The 19,422-nt window shown below is 45.5% G+C and overlaps 1 protein-coding gene across 19 annotated transcripts in view; it reads left to right on the top strand.

The window, feature by feature from the left end:
* FBRSL1 (fibrosin like 1) overlaps positions 1-19,422 on the top strand; it is a 523,668-nt gene that overhangs the window by 450,168 nt on the left and 54,078 nt on the right. For all 19 annotated transcript variants that reach the window (XM_071572408.1, XM_071572404.1, XM_071572401.1 and 16 more), the window contains one exon: positions 16,689-16,734. In XM_071572408.1, the coding sequence (XP_071428509.1) occupies positions 16,689-16,734 (46 nt within the window). The remainder of the gene's footprint in view (positions 1-16,688; positions 16,735-19,422) is intronic.

Here is a 19,422-nt window from a genome sequence, read left to right as displayed (position 1 = left end):
TAGAGCCTTCTCTTTGCCTTTGTATTTTTAAAAAGGAGAGCTAGGAGGTATGTTTACCAAAATGGATTTTTGTCCCACTGGGAATGGTCCTCTTTTGCTTTCCTCTGCTTTTTATATGTGCATATGTAAATATATGTAAATGTATACAAGGGCTTGGATTTACCCTCTACATCTCCCCCTCCCATGTATAATGTATGTGTTAAACACGTAATCATTAATCAACTTTGTGGGGAGTGGAGACAAGAAGGCCTCTTTGATGATAGATGTGTACTTGTGACTCTGCTTGTATGACTGTTTATTAGGCAGCACAGTGCTATCAAAAGAAACTCCAGGTCCCCAAGGATAAGAAACAGCATAGGGAACAAATGAAGAGGGGGAAAAAAATCCAGCCCCTCTTACTGTAAACCCCTCTGTCTTCTACCATCTGTCTCCTTTTTTGGAGTGAAATAAATTGGGGAGAGATCTTTGAATGAGGTGCTTATGCACAGAAACATTTATGTAGAGCAGAAGCCAAGTTATGGTTAACGTTGCCTCTGATGGCTGAGAGTGTTGGAGGCAGGATGACATTATTTCTTTTGTCTGGACCTCCTGGAAGTGGTTTAGAGAAAAAAGCCTCCAGGATGCACAAGCACAACTATTTCTAAGGTTTTAATATCACGTTTGATGTTATTGAAGGCACAAATTAAAGGTGGTCGTTGCCCTGAAGTGTTGATAATAAAGACAACAAAACCCACAGTGGTTCTTTGTGAGTACCCAGCTCAAAACATGCTTCAGGCTGCTTTGTGTTGCTGGAGGAGGACTTGGGGCTCAGGAATTACTTGTCTGGAGATTGATGTAGAGGCCTATAGATCAGCTTCTTTGCATTTCTCTTCCCATGAGATACAGCAGTTAGTCTGGAGACCTGAAAGCTTGGACTGAACATAGAAAACCAAACATTTGCTTGGTTGTGCTAAAGGGGAGCTCAGTCAGTGGTAGAGTTTGTGCATATGTTTTTGCACAAAATGGTGTTGTCCAAAATAACAAAGTTGAAATAGATGTGTTGGGGGGGAAATTAGAAATCCAAAATATTTAAGTGCCTTAGATCATTTTTGCTGCCCTTAGTTCGCTTGTGCTTGCAAGTGCCTATTTTGAGATATTTTAAATGAGCTTAAATAGTGGTTTTGGCTCATTTGGTATAGAACTGCTGCACCTTTTGCTTTGTGTTCTTGCAGAGCTAGGCAGGGTACACCAAGGTCTGATTGGAACTGCTGAAGTGCACAGGAAACAGCAGCCCCAGCTCCAGGAACCATCTGCTCCGAGTCCAGCAATCAGTCACCAGCCAGGGTGCAGGGAAGGGGCTGCGAGTCTGTTCGTGGAGAGCAGCAGCAAGACCAGGAGGCAAATGGGAAAGAAAAATTCCATTTTCTGCAATCTGCCTGATGTAGAGAAGCTGATGGATTGGCTGCAGCATGCCAGATTTGTCAAGGTGTATCTGTTATTGTTTTAGGAAAGAAAAATAAAATGCCAGGAAGGGTATACCCAACAAAAGATCCATACGTTTGCTTTGGACTAACCCAGGCTATGTTTAGGATAAGACAGCAGCTTCGTGCACTCTGGCTATTTCTCTTTATTTTCTATTTATTTCCTCCTCCAGTTTGCCAGAGCTGGCACTTCCAGATTGTTTTATGGATGAGCTGAAAGCTACAGAAATTCAGAGCCTCATCTGAATTTTCCTAAACCTGACTGTTCAGGTCTGTGGTTTTGGGTCTGGAGACCTTTCCACGACTGTATTTTTCACTGAAGGAATAAACAAGACATTGGTTTAGGAAAGTGCTTCAGCTGCTGTGAGATTAAGCACATACATGGTGCTAAGCATTTATCAAGTGCTTTTCTGAATGCACTTTCTAGAAAATTGATGTCCCTTCTGCTCTCACTAAGCTAATCAGGAGATGCTGAGGTCTGATCAGAGCCTTTTGTGCATTTTCAAGATAGTGTCTTTGGAGGATCATTACACACATCCCTCTGCAGAGAGTACAAGGAGATTGTCACCAGGAAGGTGTTAGTCACTGTGTATTAACATGCAGGATTATTCTGCCTTTCTTCACTGTAAGCTTTTCATCTCCTCACTAAGCAGGCACAGTCACGTCTGGGCTAAAGCCAGAAAGGTTTCTTACAATGCTACATTTGTGACTCCAGTTCAACAAATAAACACCAGTGAAATCTGCTGGTAGCTGTTGTGGGACTTTTGGAGAGAGGCAGGAAAAGGGCAGTGGCTTCAGCCCTTGCTACAAAGAGTCCAAAGGGAGATCAGCCAGGACCAAGGCACGGGAGCCCAGCACTGGGCTCCTGGAGGTGCAGTTGTCCGGAGAGGGAAATGACCTGAGAGCTGAATGGAGCTGTTGGTACCTTGGCAAATGAGCACATAGTTAGCCAAAGAGAGGTGAATAGCAGCTTACTCTCCTGCTCCTTCCAAAAGCATCTCCTGTGCAAAGCTGGTGGTTAAGCACACCCCAGTGTGCAGCTTTCCTCTGCCCACAGCCACGGGCCTTTGGCAAGCCCTGTCTGTGAGTGTGGTGGAAACTCCAGCTGGTGGCTGAGCATGGCAGGCATTGGGCAGTGACTCAAAAACATCCCACCCCCTCTGACATCACCACAAAGGGAGAAGAGCAAAGCCAGATCAGGGCTGCTCTGCACATTCACAGGTCCATCAGCAAATGCAGTAGAGAGTTTGAGAACACAAAACCTCTGGCAGACATCTGCTATTCACTGCAAGCAAACGAAACTTTATGGACGAAATTGTATTGGTATATATGGAAAATAAATCGAGTAATTGCTCTGCAGTTATGCCTTATCATAACAACTGCTGTTGGATGGCCTGTGCTGCTACAGTACACCACCTTCCCAACACAAGTCATGCTCTACACTTCAGCCTTCCATCCTTCCTGAGATGTGCCAGACTCTAAATGGAGCAGAACCATGTTTATATTGGAAATAGTTGGTTACTGATATGAGCCTGTTACTGGGAGATGTTTCTTATAGTTTGTGCGTGAGGAAATGGCCTGTTTTTGTGGTCAGCAGTTGGCATGGTATGTATTTGACAGCTTTAATAGTTTTTACAACCCCACCCAGATACTCACTGCAGTACAAAAGAAATAAATTTGGAAGAGCTGCCTGGGTGTAGCTGATCACATACTCACCCTAATAGATTCAGCTGGCTTGTGGAGTTCTGTACCCAGAACACTGGGAACACAGAGCTTTTTGAAATAAAACTAGCTGTTCCCTGCATCAGATCAGTTCATGTCTGTACAGATGGCTTCTCAACTGGAATTGCCAGTAACATCATTGGCAAAGGCTCTGAATGACATTTTTTGTTCATTTGGGTTTGGGGGATTTTTGTTTTGTCTCTCTGATTGTATTCATAAAGGAAAAATTGCAAAGAAAAGAGCCAAAGGAAAGTCAAGAGGCATTGTACAAGAAGGAAAAGATTGTAGCAGGGAGACATAATGTATTGGAAGTGAAAGACTGTTCCTGTCTATTGGGGATTTTCTCAAGAATGTGAATGTACACGTCTACCAGAAGAATGGGATAAGAAGGGCTGACACTTTGTGGGGTTCAGACAAAAGAATATAGATTCTTTTCCCTTCACATCAAGTGGTCCATGGAAATTAAATTGTCCTCTCAATGCAGGGGGGAGTTCCTGTCCAGAATGGATCACAGCATGGTGGTGACTGTAAAGAGGTTTTCTCTTCTACTACCTTGCTCCACGGGGCATTTACTTGAAGAGCATAATTAGGATACGCATCTGGAAAAACACACTGCCAGGCACAGATACAGTAACACACTGGAACTCAAGTGTATTTTAGTCTACTGCAGACAGAAAAACTGAGATGAGGACAGTCCAAACTTACTTCCCATGAACTTGCTCTCACTATTTCTTCACGTACTTTGGCCTATGCACATACAAACCTCTTTCTGTAATGGAGAAAGTTGGGCTATTTAAATGCCATGAAAGAGGTTTGAAATTTGAAAAAGAGAATGAAGACCTGGCTGGTGAGGCCAGGAAAGCTTTTCGTGCTTTGGACAGGGGGCACGAAGAGCCTGGTAACTCTTGGTTTGTAGTGTGGCTGTCAGTGCCACAGCTGGTTTCTCAGAGCTGGGAGGTGGTGAAGGGAGTTTGTTGCCAGCCAAGTTCATCTCAGATTAGGGGGATCGAGTGGTGAGATGCAGGAACTGAGAGTCTTTTAGGATTTTTGGAGACAAGGATGAGAAGATTGTTTGTGAAAGCAACTGGAATGGGGCATGGAAAAATCCAGGAAGGCTGTTTTACCCACGGGTGAAACTCTCTCTTTGGTTTGGACTGTAGCCAGTGGCACAGAGTAACAGAAACCTTTGAATTCGTGCATCTGCTGCTTAGCCAGTCCTCGCTGGAGACTGTCAGGGCAAATGGAGCTGTCTGTTCTGGAACCATTTTAGCTAGAATCAGCTCCCAGAAGATGGTTGTTAATAACTCATGTCTCCCCAGCCCTCTCCTCCTTCACTCCACTCCCTAAAAACTGGGCTGAGAGACTGTGCAGGAATTTGGGCTCTCCTGGGTAGGCCAGGAACAAGGTGACAGGCTCCTGCTGAGGTCATCTGCTAAAGCCATTGCCATTGTGCAGAGCAGCCTCAACCCGGAGCTCAGTCATGGCTGAACACTGGGCTGACTTTCTGTCTATTTTAATGCTTTAAACAGGGCTGTGCATTCAGCAGTTATTTGTATAAGCGTTCTCCAGGCCTTTGAAAAAGACTTCTGTTTTCCAGAGAAGAGGAGGAAAGAGGCCGGAAGGAACTACGTGGGGCAGAGAAGGGGCGAGCGATAGGGGAGCAGCCAGAACAGGGGTTTGGCTGAGCCTGTGGGTGGGTGGCTGTGGGCAGACACAGCGCTGCACATAGACTTGCTAGGGCTCCCCCACACCTGGTATTAAATCAGAAAAAAGCCTTCCACCTTCTGCTGCTGGGAGTTATGCTTTTTAGAACCGAGTTTGACAGTTGTTATTGCAATTTTGTGGTGCTCTTTTGATTTACAGCTGTTTTTACGACCATTGAGGCAGCCACAAATCGAGGAAATCTCATAAAACAGAGAGTAAACGTCTCCTTCACAACCCAGGCAGAGTTTTGGCATCCGTGCTTATTCCATAGAGCAGGATGTGTAAACAATATTGTGTCCCCTGAGTGGCTGATATCAGTACAGTTAAGTGGTAACAGCTTGAAAAATGCATTTCTCGTATATTAGCGGTAAAACTCGAAATGGGCCCCCAGGCTAAAGTAAATTGGTGACATTTTGCAGCAGAAAGGGGGGAAAAAAGGGTAAGGATTGGAAATGCAGAGCCCCAGCTTTGAAAGCAGTGGGACTGGAGCCAAAGTTGGATTTATCTGCATTATTGCAGTATGGAAATAAATGGATCCACCACACTTGTTGCAAAGCATATCTAAATGGAGAAGACAGATTATGTATTGGCTGCAAATGGGGGACTGCCCCTTCACCACCTTCTTATACAGACAATGAGGTCAGTTAATGCCATATTTAAGCAAGGTCCAACAATGAGATCTTCTTTCTTGACTCACTGTGTAGCACAGGAGAAATGCTTGGTGACCCCTTCCTGTAAAAAGTAGGTGAGTGCAATTCACTGCCCTTGAACGAGCGAGGGATTGGAAACCAGATGCTTTGCAGATGTGAACCAGTCTTCCTTCCATATTTTTTATTCTGCAGCCTCTGTTTGTAGTGAAATTTATGTGCTGTCCTCGTTCTCTTTTTTAAGGTGTTCCTAATCCCATCTGTTGATTCTTTACTCACACCCTGCTGTGTGCTCTGTTGCAGGTGAGGGTGTCTGTGTGTGGGAACAGGGCTCTGGGGAGCAGCTCATGGACAGGGACATCTTTTGCCTAAAATGTAGAAACACAAGACCTGAGAGAGAGAGAGGGAGAAGGGTTGATGGGCGGACTTGATAATGAAGTTTAAAGAGTCAATCTGATAATCATCAGAGAGACAGCCTCTAAAATTTCACCATGTTTTGGGATTACCACATTCATATTGTTTACCTATTGAATATTTGATGTTTCCTTCATGTGTAGAGTTGCTGTTATCTGATTGGAGTGACAGGAGGTATCACCGCCTTGTAGCTTCATCTGATTACCCGTGGGTCTGCTGAACATAACACATGGGGGTCCAGCCCAGCTCAAATTAATCTGGTGTCTGTTGGCAGGGAAGAGCTACGAGGAGACCTTCCACAGCTGTTTGCTTCACACAGCCTGGCAGGGAGCTCTCAAATAAAAAAGCTGTCGTTCCTTTCCTGGGCTAATATTCAGCATCTGCTTGCCCAATTCTAATTAACCTAATGGATGCTGTTAAAACTGGGCATCTGCAAGGGTTCATAGACCAATAATCCAGGTGGTTCGGGAAATCGTTTTCTTATTGGATCAAGAGAGGAGGAGAAGGCAGATGATCATTCATTTCTGTTTGATTCTGTTGTCTGGTCTGAAAAGAGCTGGCCTGAAGGTGTTCCCTCAGGCTGTGGCAGTCCTCTCTTTCTGCAGTTTCCATGGGCAAAATGGGAATGCCCATTCCCCAAGATGGTGCACACACCCAGCACTGTTGGTGGTAGAGCTGCAGTGATTGACATTTTTACCCAGAGGTTATTTGTTGAATTCTTTACTCTGGTGTGTTAATAGAAAGCACAGGTCAGGGGGTGGTTGCAGTGTTTGCTTATGAATGTCTTCTTGTTGGTAACATTTTTATTAAAGTTTTACCTTCTGGAGTCATGTTTCAGCACGGGAATCTCAGCTTACATATGTATTACACTTCAAAGGAAAAATCCAGCTGAGTGTCTCGATCACAAGGATTAAACTTGAAAACTTAAAATTAGAAATGAATGTTGACAAATGTAGACAAATGCCCAATTTGGTTTCCTTGTATTAGATTTTAAATCTCTTCAGCGTGAGTCCCTTTGGTCTTTTATAATTATTTTGCATTGTCTTGGAACCAGCACAAAGCTGGAGGGCTGCAGCAGGTACTGAGCAGTGCCTGAACCACAGTCCATTAGCAGAGGCAGATCTGTCACTGTGCTCTTACAGAGGCTGAAGTGCTTGGAAGGGGCAGGGCCAGTGCTGCTCCAGCACAACTCACATCACTGTAATATTCATCTTGTAATAAGAATCTCTCCTACACTTAATTCTGCTGGGATTGAAAATTCCCCAGTAAACCTCTTAGCGAGGCTGCTGAATTAAAAAGAGGAGATAGTTCTGGTGGAGCTCTGCAGGAGCTGCCCTGGCTGCCAATGCTCCCGAGCCCACCCTCACACTGCTGGTGGGCCAGAGGACCCATCTAAGAGCTCTCAGTCTCTTGGGATTTTTCTTTGCATTCAGTATGAGTGCATCCATCCAGCATGTGCAACTCTGGGGGAAGCCAGGGATGTGTTTTGTGTCCAAACCAAGTAATTTTCTGCATAAAAAGGGAGGCCACTTCAGCAGCCCCAATCTCCTGGGTTGCACAGCTGTGCAAGGAGTGGACCTGGGAAAGAACAGTGCTTTTGTGCAGCACAGTTATGTGTTTAACATAATAAATGTTTATTGTCCTCTGGAGCAAAGGAGCAATAGGCTAAATTATAGCCCGGGGAGGGAAAGCTAGAATCATGAGGTATAGGCTGTTAATTATCTTCTTTTTTTTAGCTGTCATAATGTACTGGCGTTTGCCTGCAGCTCCCCCTGCACTGCTCCATTACCTCCACCACCACTATCTCTAAAATATCTGCTTCCTGTACCACTGCGCCCTCCTCCTCTCTGGCCTCCTGCTCTTTCATTTGTAAGGCATCTCTGGCCTCCTGAGAGATTTGTGACTTCTCTCCCAGCAGCCGCTTACGGTGATAAAGGCCCTCAGACTGCCTCTCTCTGATTAATCAGCCCTCGTGCAGCCTCGATAGGGTGTTAATTTGTAAACTCAGTGGACAGGCAACCGTGATAAGCCTGCACAGCTGCTGTGTGTCTGCCGGGGGGAGGGGCAGATAAGGCTTCAGCCCTGGGATGCAGCCAAGAAATATTTTGGAGCAGTGAATTAGAAACAACAACAACAAAAGAGCCTTCCCAGAGACGCTCCTTTGAGGTTGCTGCGGGTAAGACAGCAAGTTTCAGTGGCAGCAGACAGGAGTCACCGTCCTGAGAAGCTCCCTGACCCCCCAGGAAAGGGCCATGGCAGGATTGATCCATAACTGGGGAATTCTCTCAGAGGGATGTCCATGTGCCATATGTCATGGTCCAGGCTAGGAGGACAATGCAATCTTCTCAATGTCTCGTGTATTTATTGCAGTTAACCTGATGCTTTTCAGAAAATTTGATGCTGTTTGCCGTGACGTGTCACCTTCAGGAAAGGGTGGACACTAAGGGTGCCCAGAACAGCATCAGTGTCGTGATTTTTGAGCATCCTCAAATGTTTGCTCTGTGATATGATTCGCAGAAAGTTCCATACAGGGTCCACTGCATATCCAGTGTAGGGATTAAAAACAAGAAGACAAATTTCCACTAAAGAGCAGAACATTGTGAGTGGTCTGAGACCACAGAGTATTGCAGTGGTCTGAGAAATGGCAAAGCTTGGGCTTAAGCTCTGGGATAGCCAGGCAGATTGGAATGGGTTCCAATGACAACAGGCATGTAGTCAGTCTGTTTGTCTGCTGAGGGTGGTTATGTCCAGTGTCTCTGGTGTGCTCATGCAATTTTCTCTTTTTTATTGAATTGATTATGTTTTTTTCAGAAATTGAAATATTTCACTGAATTTTTACCAGCACTTTGGTTTAGCTTAATCCTAATGATTCTGCCACTGCTGGCCTCCCTAATTGTTCTAATATTATCTGACAACATGCAGCAGACCATGGAAGCAGTTCCTTCCCTGGCTGCCAATGCAGGTTGTTATTCAGTACATTTCTGAACTGCAGCAATCCTCAGACAGACAGTGACCTTTTTATGAAATCAAATGTCTTGCAAAACCCTCTTGGTCTCTGAACTGTGATTTATAGCCATTTGTGTTGGAGAAAGCTGCAGGTGGGATTTGGGTGACACATAATTGGTTAAAAGATAAAATAAAATGAAGGTTGCCCTGCTGGTACAGTGATGGCAGGAGCTACAGGAATGAATTGCTTGGCAGTGCAGAGCCTGGCCCTCCTCCTCCCGCCCTCCTCCAGCGCTTGCCAAGTCCTGTCTGGCAGGCCATTACAATGATAAATGCAGGTAGCTGGCAAAGACCACAGCTGAGAGTTTGTTCTCGCATGCCAAGCCCTGCTTGGCATTCCCGGTTGGTGCCAGCATTTGCACTCTTACTCAGTTTGACGGAAACCAGGACATGAGGTGTGAATTTATGTCCACATCCTTCCAGGAGAGAGTTGGGATAATGAAATGCCAAGGCAGCCCTGGGAGCAGCAGAGTAATTTGGTAGGTACCAAACAACAGTCTGCCACCTGTCATTCCCAGCACAGTCCCTGCTCTCTCCCATCACTCTTCCTACAGTGCAGCCTTTGAATTATAAGAAGTTTTAGATAGTTCTGCAAAGAGCACTCGCCATTCCGTTTGATTTAGTGCAAATAAAAAGCCATATCCCAGCCAAATAGATAGGCTGGCTGGATAGTTTGCACACTGTGATGACCATAATACAAACTACTGTAGTGGTATGTTCTCAGTGTTCCCAACCTTTCCTACTTGTAGGCAGGTTTTTCCTTACATTTGTAGCAAAAGCTAAATCAGTAATCAAATCTGTGCTTGCCTAAGGCAGTGTCTGGGCAGTGAATGTGTAAGGGAAGGCTGTTCTGGAGGGGGTCAGCTCTCTGGGGAAGGCATCGGGGCTCTGATGTTCGAGAAGTTTAAAAACAGACCACACAAAGCCCTTTTCTAAGTGTATCACAGAGATTTGTGTTGCCCTGGCTGTGGTGTGTATCATTTGCCCTTAACATGGCCACGTTGCTGCCTCCAGCCCAGTGACAGCAGCCTGGTCAGTGGCACAGGGAGAGGACTGTCCTGGGTTCTGTTCATAGACCATAACATCCAGGAGCATGTGAACACTTAGTAAGGGGAAGTTCGTGCTGATTAGAGTGACAAAGAGCCAGGAGTGTAAAATCAAGGCAGATTTGGTAGCTGTTGGGGAACCAAGGTTTAAAGGAGGAAGGTACTGAGATAAGCACCAGGTGTACCTTAATTTAAATTAGGACACACAGGCACACTAACATTAAACAAGTATTTGAACTGGTTTTAATGAGAGACAGCTGGAAACTTTCTTTTCTGATCAGTGTCTCTGGAAATAGGTGAGCAACCTTCTGCAACTGTATTACCAGCCTTGTAAGGTCCAGGAACTCCCCAGTTTCCTTCCTGCTCCTCCTTTACTAAATTTTTTTCAGTGAATGTGTTTATTTATTTATTGAAACTGAGCTGGGAAGGAGAGGGAGTTTGATCTTTTCCTTTGGGAGACAGCAACTGCTCAGAGGAAGATGAATGGTAAAGCATTGCTAATGGAGAGGATGGGAAGGGGAGAGCTCTGGGCTATAGCCATTCTCCAGGGGCTGGAGGGATGGTTTGAGGAGAGAGGGAAGAGGGGTTAGCAGGCCTGTGCCCCCAGGCTCTGATGCCAGACATGCCATAGGCAGAGCCCCGTGGCTGTCGGAGCATTCGAGGTGACCCTTTGTCATGGGAAGGGGCAGAGTCTGTGCCATGACCAACAGACCACGGCAGCCTGTGTTTAAGAGTGACTGTTGCTGCTTAATTTAAACTGTTTGTTGAATCCCCCAACAAATAGGAACATGCTCAGGATTCAGCACAGTGTTAATTTAAGGTTGTCACTGCCTTCCCAAAAGAGAAGGTCCAAAACAAAACATCAGAGTTGTGGAGAAGCAGTGAGCTTGGCTCCTCATTGCCCTGCACTAACAACCAAATCAGACTGTACAGCATTTCCTTTGCCTTCCACTCCTCATCTACTTTGCTTCTTGTTCCGTTTTCCATCATGTAAAGTCAGTGTAATTCAGTGGTGAATTGGGACCACTGATCTCTGCTTCTGGGCTCTCTGTGGCCTGATACAATCTTGTGTTCCCAGTCTTGTGCTATCCTCTCAAAGGGGCTGTTGCAAAGAATAGTCATGGCTGTATAAACTGCTGAGATAAACGAGTGTTCCAGGAAGAAAAGAGTGACAAGAGAGGAGTGCATGGTGGCAGGCCCTTCCAGGACCAGAGCAGTACTGGGTATGTGTGTGCTAAGCACATGTGAGGTGGGAACCTAAACAGGTGTGTTGGTGTGTAGAAATACAGTCCAAGAAACTTTTTGTTTCCAGTGTGTGCCTCCTGTAGAGTGAAGTCTCATGCCAAGATATGGATGACCCGTCAGTACTTCCCTGATATGGCCTTGAATGATAGTTGAACCAGAAGTATCTGTGGCATTGAAGGCATTGCCATTCCACTAAGTAGTTGCCTGTCTGGGGTGGTTTTGCTCTGTGTTTCACTGTGATATGTTATGGTGTAACTAAAGGTACAACTGAATTTTAGGATTGTTGCTAGAAAAGATGGAGATCCACTCTTGCTTAGAGAATATTATTTGTTATTAGTCCTTATTTGCACTGGGGATCAACAGCCAGAATTCTGTAAGTGAACCCAACTATCAGCTGGAACCAGATTTTTCAGAGCAACATGGTAACAATTCAAATATTTAAATGGATTTTTGAGAATGCTCCATACCCAGTGGTTCCAGTCAGGTTGGTACCCCCAAGGTAGCTGCTGAGTGCTGAGCCCTCTTGAAAGTCCAATCTATATATTCTGTGTGAAGATAATCACAGTGTGGATTTGTAGAAGTCCTGTTCCCTCTTCCTTAATCCCTTACACAGCTGGGCTGGGCTGTGTCCCAGCCACAAAGCTGCATTTTCCTAGAAGGTTCACAAAAAGGCAGCTCATGTACTGCTTACTGCAGCTTATTTTTCTGTGATGATGCATGAAATGACTGACTTGCAGGTCTAACTTTTCTTTTGTCATCTCAACTGAGCTGTGATTTCCCTCCAAAAATAATGCAGGTTTTGGAAAGACTGTAGGTTCCCTTGAAACATCTCCTCACAAGGCCAAGCCATGTTACCCAGGGGTTGCTTCGGTATTCTGTGTTGAATACTTTCTTGGTCTTAAGGAGGATTTTTAGTTTGGTTTTTTGTGTGCATGTGTGTGATTTCTGGGCTCCTCCTGCACCTTTCCATATGTATCAATTTCCATTTCCTGTGGAAGAATCACAACCCAAACAATACCTTCCTGTTTTAGTTATTGTTCTCATATTACTCAATGAAGGGTCTGGTATGAATGACTTGCAGAGTTAACTGGAAACTAGTAAGGCAGTACTAGTAAAGCAGTGCTGAAATTCTCTGCTGGACAAGCAATCAAGTGGCATCAGAGTGGTCAGTAAAAGCAGGGAAAACAGATCCAAGGGAAGGATGAGAATTGATCCAGAATTGATCTGTGCTTTATGCTGAAAGTTTCTTTAAGCATCCAGCACTTCTAGATAGAAAATCTCCCAGAGAAGGGTTTTCTTGTGAGCTTTTTAGTGCTCACTAAGTTCAGTAACTGTGCAAACAGTCCCTCTTGAGGCTGGTTCTTGGCTGTTTAGAAGATAAGCAGCCATCCAGAAATAAAATTTAAACTATATTTTACTGCCTCCTTTTCCTTCTGCCCACCATACTGGAGTCGTTTGGAGGGAATGCTTGGCCTGCACCCTGTACAACATACACTGCTTCTTTTGCTCCTTGTGAGTGAGAACTTCAGCCTTGTTAGCAATTTTCCAATGTCTTACTATCAAGCTCCTGAAGTGTCAGGCTTGGATCTGGCATTCAGTGCTCCAGGAGACGGTGTGAAGGTCCACAGAGCCTCTGTTGGTGATCAGCAATGGTTTTAGTCCCTGTTACCCATTTTATTGGCTACAGAGAAAGGGGGGGAAAAGTAATTACTGTGAGGCCTGACATAGTTTATAATGCTGTCCCTGTCAGATGGTGGTGTTGTGTTACATATAATTGTTAAATTATTAATCTGTAAGAGCTCTTACACCTTTCAGCTGCCTTGGGTTAGTGGGAACCAGGATGGATAAGGCACAGGCTTCATCATGCCTCACTGCTCACCTTCAGAGGAGAGAGTGTGCTGCATCCTTTGTGGTTACCACCTCATATTTTGAGGGAAAAGCTGCCTTTGCTGAGCTTTTAGTGCTGAAAATTGAATCCGTGTTTGTATGTGCTGGGATCAAGGGGAGGAAGGGTGAGGGACTGGAGCACCACCACTCTGCTTGCTTTCCACAAAGCAGAAAAGGGCAGAAATGTTATTTTCCTCTGCAGTGTATTCAGTTGGGTTTCAAACTGTCACAGCACTGGGTGAAGGCATTTTCCCCTTCAGGTCTGGTGTGGTAAAGAAAGAAAATCAAAATGAGGCAGAGGATTGGTAACTTTGTTGAATAAGCCACAAAAGGGACCTGCAAGGCTCGATGTCATTGTAAGAGTGCTGGGTCTGAAACGTTTCATCAGTGTGAGGCTACCTCAGAAACTGGTGTTTCACTTTGGGGACAGATGTTAGATGGGCTTAAAATGCCAAGGTTGTCACTGGGGCTGAGGGTGGGACTGTGCAAGCAGCAGCTTTTATGAACACAAGCCTGTGGTGAGCTCTGGCCGTGCTCCACGGGAGGAAGGTGAGCAGCAAGTGAAGAGGGAAGGGTAGCGGGGTCTGCTGTCTGTGAGCTTCAGGTTGGGCATGTCTCTGTGCCTTAGGCAGCAACAAAAGGGAATTTGGGTTGGCCTCGAGGTGGTCCCTGGTCCTTCAGATGAAGACAGGCAGGAAGCAATGAGAAGGGGAAAAGGAAATTTCTAGTTTCATTTTGCAATCAAAGAACGTGTGATTTCCTGGGATGGCTTGAACTTTTGCACAAAGGAGTCCAAATGCCTGGGTTTGTTCACAAGGGTCGAATTCCACTTTTTTTTTTTAATCCCTTCTTAAACATATGCAAATGATTTGCTTGGAACAGCAGAAAATTTGGGAGGGGACTTGTTTTAGCAGATGTGTTGGTTTGCTGGATTTTTTCACTCATTAGTGGGCTCCCTCAGACACATAGGTTTTATTGTATGTTCCCTTTAAAGGGTGACTGATAGGGTTGAATGATGTATTCAGGCTCTTCCTCCCCCAGCTTCCCTCCTGCCTTTACAGCAGCTTTGCAGAATATCCTATAGCACAGGCATTCACTGTTCCAGAATGGTGCTCATGCCAAAAGCTGCTCAGATCTGGAGCTAGAAATCACCAGAAGTGAGAGCAAAAGTTAGTGTAAACTCTAGGTGTGAAGGTTTGTGTCTGTGAACTGAAGCTGTGATGTCGAAAACGCTGCTCTGTCAGTGTTGACTCTGTGCAAGGCAGTGGCACATGCTGATGGCAGAGACTGAGCAATAATCCGCGTGGTTCACTTTCTCTTTAAAGTGAATTTTCTGGCTTGACTTCCTTAAACATTGTTTTTATATAGTCTGGATGTGTAGCACTGAGATCTTTAGTTCACAATTAAACAGTGCCGGTCTGTATTTACCCCTTGGTACCAGTTGCACAGGAGGGAGTGAGCTGGTGGCTGCAGTGAGGTGGGGTCGGTGGGACCCAACTCTCCAGACCAGGTGAAGCACAAAGCTTCTCCCAGCTGGGGTGGTAGCTGCTGGCAGCGGGTCCTGCAGCCGTGGCTTCCTCCTGGTGGCTCCCTGGGAAGGGCAGCTCTCCAGGCAGGCTGCTGGATCCGGCTCCTCTGGGCTGCACCCCCTGCATCCAGCATTGGCACCCGGGAGTTGTGGCTGAGCAGCCAGTTCAGTGCTTGGGCTTGAGTGCAAGCCATGGCAAAGTTTCATTGCCTGTAAAATGGGGGAGTCATTTATCCACCTGCCACGTGTCCAAGGGCTTGCAGAGGGCTTTGAGACCAGGCCCTGGCTTTGTGTGAGCTGTTAGCATGGGTGAGTTCTGCGCCCACAGTGACTTTGTGCTGATTGTAAGTGAAAAATCTCCCAACAATGGGTTGTAAATTCAGTTGGCTGTCAAACGTTTTATGCACTACTGTTGTTGCTGCTGTGTGACACTGTTAGACTTTCTTTGCAAACCAGCCCAGGCAAAACCTTGTTTAATCCTGGTTCTTCCTCTTTTTAATCCATGCAGTGAAGGGATCGTGCAGGTAACTGATTTTCCCTAAGATTTTAGGATCCTTTTGCTGAGCTGTGTAATGATCATACATGCCACAGCTACACGTGCAGCTTTGTCGTGGACATAATTCAGAATTTCTTTCTTATGTGTCTCAGCCTCAACCTATTTTTCATGTTGTTTTCCCTCTCTTTTTTATACATTTGCATTAAGTAAGACATTCAGTGCTTGCAGTGCCACTTTTCTTGGAAATAACATTAAAAGATCACTCTTGCTTCTTACTATATCTCATGCAGATCTTCTTGCATTTTACTATTTGTTTTTTTCCTTCTGAGTCGTCATTTAAAATATATAGCAATGTAATACAATTCACAGTGCTCTTTATCATGCAAATCTCCCAAGGCACCTTAGAATAATAATCAATAAAATCAAAAATAAAATCAACGTACTTCAGCCACGTGTTGAATTAATTCATTGTTTTTAAAGCAGAGCCAGGGGAAAAAGGCTTTTTTCACTTTCAGTATCTTTTGCTCTTCAGCTTTGTACTTCACCCCATTTTATTCATGCAGCAGTCAGTGACAACACCTTGGCAATACTTTCAGCTATCTCGTAGATGGTACTAATGCAGTGATGTTGGTTGTGCTCCTGCTCCCAGACCAGCTTTGACTCTGGAGAGGCTACTTGCTATTTTATCAGATAGCGAGGAGGAAAAGCTTTCATTGAAATAGGTTGGCTGTTTGATATCAGTGGGGGGAGGAAAGGAAGCCATCAAATTAACTCATAAAAGCTTTATTTACAATGAATAGACTTTTTTTCCCTGTCTGTCGTTGTCATCTTGTCTGTAACCCAGTGACCCTGATTATCATGGAGCTGTTTACAAGGTTTAGGTTAATTGGATTTCTTTAACTATTTCCCAGAGCTGTGAGGAGCACAAATCCACTGCTGTGGAGTTCAGAGCATAGTGCAACCCAGTCTGCAAGGATACGGGCTTCTTCCAAGAGGAAGACGTTTTGTTTCATACTCAACTAAGTGCACAGCAGCATGTACCTGTCATTTGGCATAATATTAAATAACACCCTCCTTCATACGGATGTGTTCAGTTGCAACTTGTGTTTCCAATACACAAATTACATTTTGCATGTTCAGCAAGAAATGAGCTTATTTTCAATGAGAGAGCCTTTGAAATGTGTTTTGGTTTTGTTTTTGTTTTTTTCTTCAGCTTGACAGCAGTTTCACTGGTTTTGTTTTTATATGAGGAATCATGGATAAAATTAGCTGTGCATTGCATGGTTGCCTAAATAAACGAGACAGGAGGATATAGTTGGGTGAGATCAGGACAGTACTCGTGTATATGCTTTGCTTTCATCTCCTCAGGATGCATGCTTGTTCTTTAATGGCACAACATTGCACCCTCCAGGTGCAATGTGCAACTGCAGGTCTACAGATAATCGACTTGTTTTATGAGCTGTGTTTTTGTAAGCAAGCCTTCTGAATTTCTCCTTCAGTATTTTTCACCCTCTTTTTCTCTTCCTTTTCCAGGCTTCTGTAGGCTCTGAGAAGCTGTTCTCTCCTGCAGCAAATAAAGGTAAGTGATCCAGAGAAATGCTTTCCTTGTCTTACAGCGAGAGATTTGGGTTGTGAAATCTGTGTCGTGTGAATGGGAAGACATCACTTTTGCCAGAGCCTTTAGTTTGGCCACACACATTGTCATAAAGATCAGCTTTACAGGCTTGTGATGATTAAGTTAAAATTTAGAGCTGCATTGTCTCAGAGTGGGGTGGGACTTCTTCCCTTCCAGTAAGATTTGTAATAAATGTCTTGGAGAGAAGGATTACTGACAAAGGAGAAGTCAGTCCTTACTAGAAGGGATATGCTTTTCCCTACAATCAAATCCTTGTTTCTTTTAAACAAATCAGTATTTCGGTGCTGGCTGTATCATTCCCACCAGGGCTTGCACATCCCTGTCCTGCCCATGCACACGGAGCGTTCGTGTCTGTCCATCTCAGTCCTCCCAAACACGGCGGAAGGTGCTCGGCACGTCGCGGGGTTTCGGCTCCCGGCTCCCACTATTGCCGTTAATGAGTTACCTGTGATAGGCACAGGGTGTTGCTAAGAGACTGTGCCGTTCCACATTCCCCTTGGGAGGCCCAGTGACATGTCTCTAAATCCGCCAAGCCCTCCTCTGAGGGCTCAGTACAGCCATAAAGCAGGGCTGCTCTAGTTCAGTGTGTTCCCAGGGATAATCTCACTCAGATGGGTACTGGGCAAAAATACTGAAGAAACAGCCTTGGAGAGGGCAAACTGTGGTACATGATGGAAAGCTCTGTGCAGGGAATGGTTCCACATCACTGTGTGAGGGGGTTTGTGTGGCTCTCAATGAATTGCTGGGGCATGTGGCTGTTCGCAGCATTCTCAGCATTGAGCTGCAAAATGAATTTAAATGGGTTCAGAGCAGTAATGAATGTTGGGGGCATGCAGATACCCCAAAGAGGGGAGATGGGGCCCATCAATAAGAAGTGATGAAGTAACCGGCTTGTCTTATTTCAGTGGGGCCAGGAAAGGAACAGTTTGCAGTTGTGTGGGAGTAGGTGCTGGACATGGAAAGGCGTTTTGGTGGTTGTGTGCTCCATCACCTGGATCCAGGCCCAGTTTATAGCTGGGCTCTTCAGCAGCAGTAACTGTTAGGAATTCTCTTTCTTTCCAAGCTTTGCAGATTTTCGTTGCCAAATGTGGAAACCGATGACAAGCCTATTATGTTATTACATTTGCAGATATTTTTACAAAAGTATGCAGCTTTATCTGGGGGAAAGAGGGAAGTTTAAACAAATGGTGAGGAAGAGCACTTCTCTCACTTGGCTCACTGGTAAGGCAAACCAGATTGCCCATACGGCACTGCCTCGGCAAAACAAAAATCTTGCCATCCTGCATAATGCCTGGCACAGAGATCTGCTGGAGAGGCTTATGTTGAAGCGTTAGCAGCTTTGTTGGCTCCTCCTTGTGCTGAAGCCCAAGATCCCCCACCCCTTCATATCATGGAGAGCAGCTCAGCAACATGAGTTTTCAAAATACCTCCCTATCAGGAAGTTAAATGTGCGAATGCTTGTGAATTTGCTGTCTTGAAGTTTGTGTTCAGTGCTGTTTATATCCCTGTAACTTCAGCCTGTTCCTGTTTAATGTGGGTGCAGACATTGCCAGCTTTGGGAAGCTTTGGGTTCAGAAAATGGCTTTTGTCTCAGTCTTCTCTTTTACCCTGGTCCTGTACCGGTGTCCCTCACTGATGGGCGTGGGCTGCCATCCTGGGGACTCTCCTGGGGGCCACCTCAGCTTTTGGCACTTGCCTTGCGAGGTGACAGAAATTTGCCTCAGCGAGATTTTATGCAGAAACCCAAACAGTGCTAAATTTTACCCCTCGCCCTGTTATCACTCCCGCAAGGCAAGAGCCAGATTTGTCTCTCGCACATGCAAATGAACGCCGCTCGACAGGACCAGGCTCGGGGATGCCATATGGCCCGGAGAAAGTGACTTTCAAAGCGTTGCACTTAAATTCCTTTTGTGAGATAAGAGCGTTGATTTAAGGCCATGTTCTCCAGGGCTGGAGCCGTGGTGGCTGTGTGGGGAGGGGATTAGCTCAACGCGGTTTCCTGATGGGCACATGCATGGCGTGGCACGTGCTCATCCTCTCCCGTGGGCATTTGCACTGTGCCCTTCTTTTGTAAACACTTGCAGCCTTTTTGGAGAGGCATTAGCCAGCAAATGTGCAGCATCCATGCTACGGCTTTTATTGAAGGTAACCAGGCTTTTAAAGCACATGAAGTGGATTCATTGTCTGGTGCAACTGCCCCTGTTCCCAATTCATTGTCTGGTGCAACTCCCCCTGTTCCCAATTCATTGTCTGGTGCAACTCCCCCTGTTCCCACAAACTTTCCCTGGGGATGTGTTTGGCCCTGCGTATTTGTTTATGCCGTCCTAGTTTATCAGCAGCTTAGCAATGCAATGAAGTATTAAGATAGACGGGTTTCACTTATTTGAGGCTGGAACAGCTGTAAAATGTCACCTTTGACCGTATTGGAGAGCTCCACAAAAGGCCGGAGGAGCAGCATCTTTTGTCTGGGGCTCTCCGGGTGAGGTTTGCTTTGCCCCCTCCCCGCCGTGCTCCTCCTCCTGACACCGGTTCATCTGCACAACAGATGCGCGGCGTGCGTGTCCACTTGGGGGCCAGGGCTATTGTGCGGCCAGAGAGGTGTCCTGACCCAGGGTGACCTCGGCAGTCACA

Source organism: Pithys albifrons, chromosome 17 (assembly GCF_047495875.1).
Source record: "Pithys albifrons albifrons isolate INPA30051 chromosome 17, PitAlb_v1, whole genome shotgun sequence".
NCBI lineage: Eukaryota > Metazoa > Chordata > Aves > Passeriformes > Thamnophilidae > Pithys > Pithys albifrons.
The sequence above is the reverse complement of the archived record's forward strand: the minus strand, read 5'-3'. Positions and strand labels throughout refer to the sequence as shown.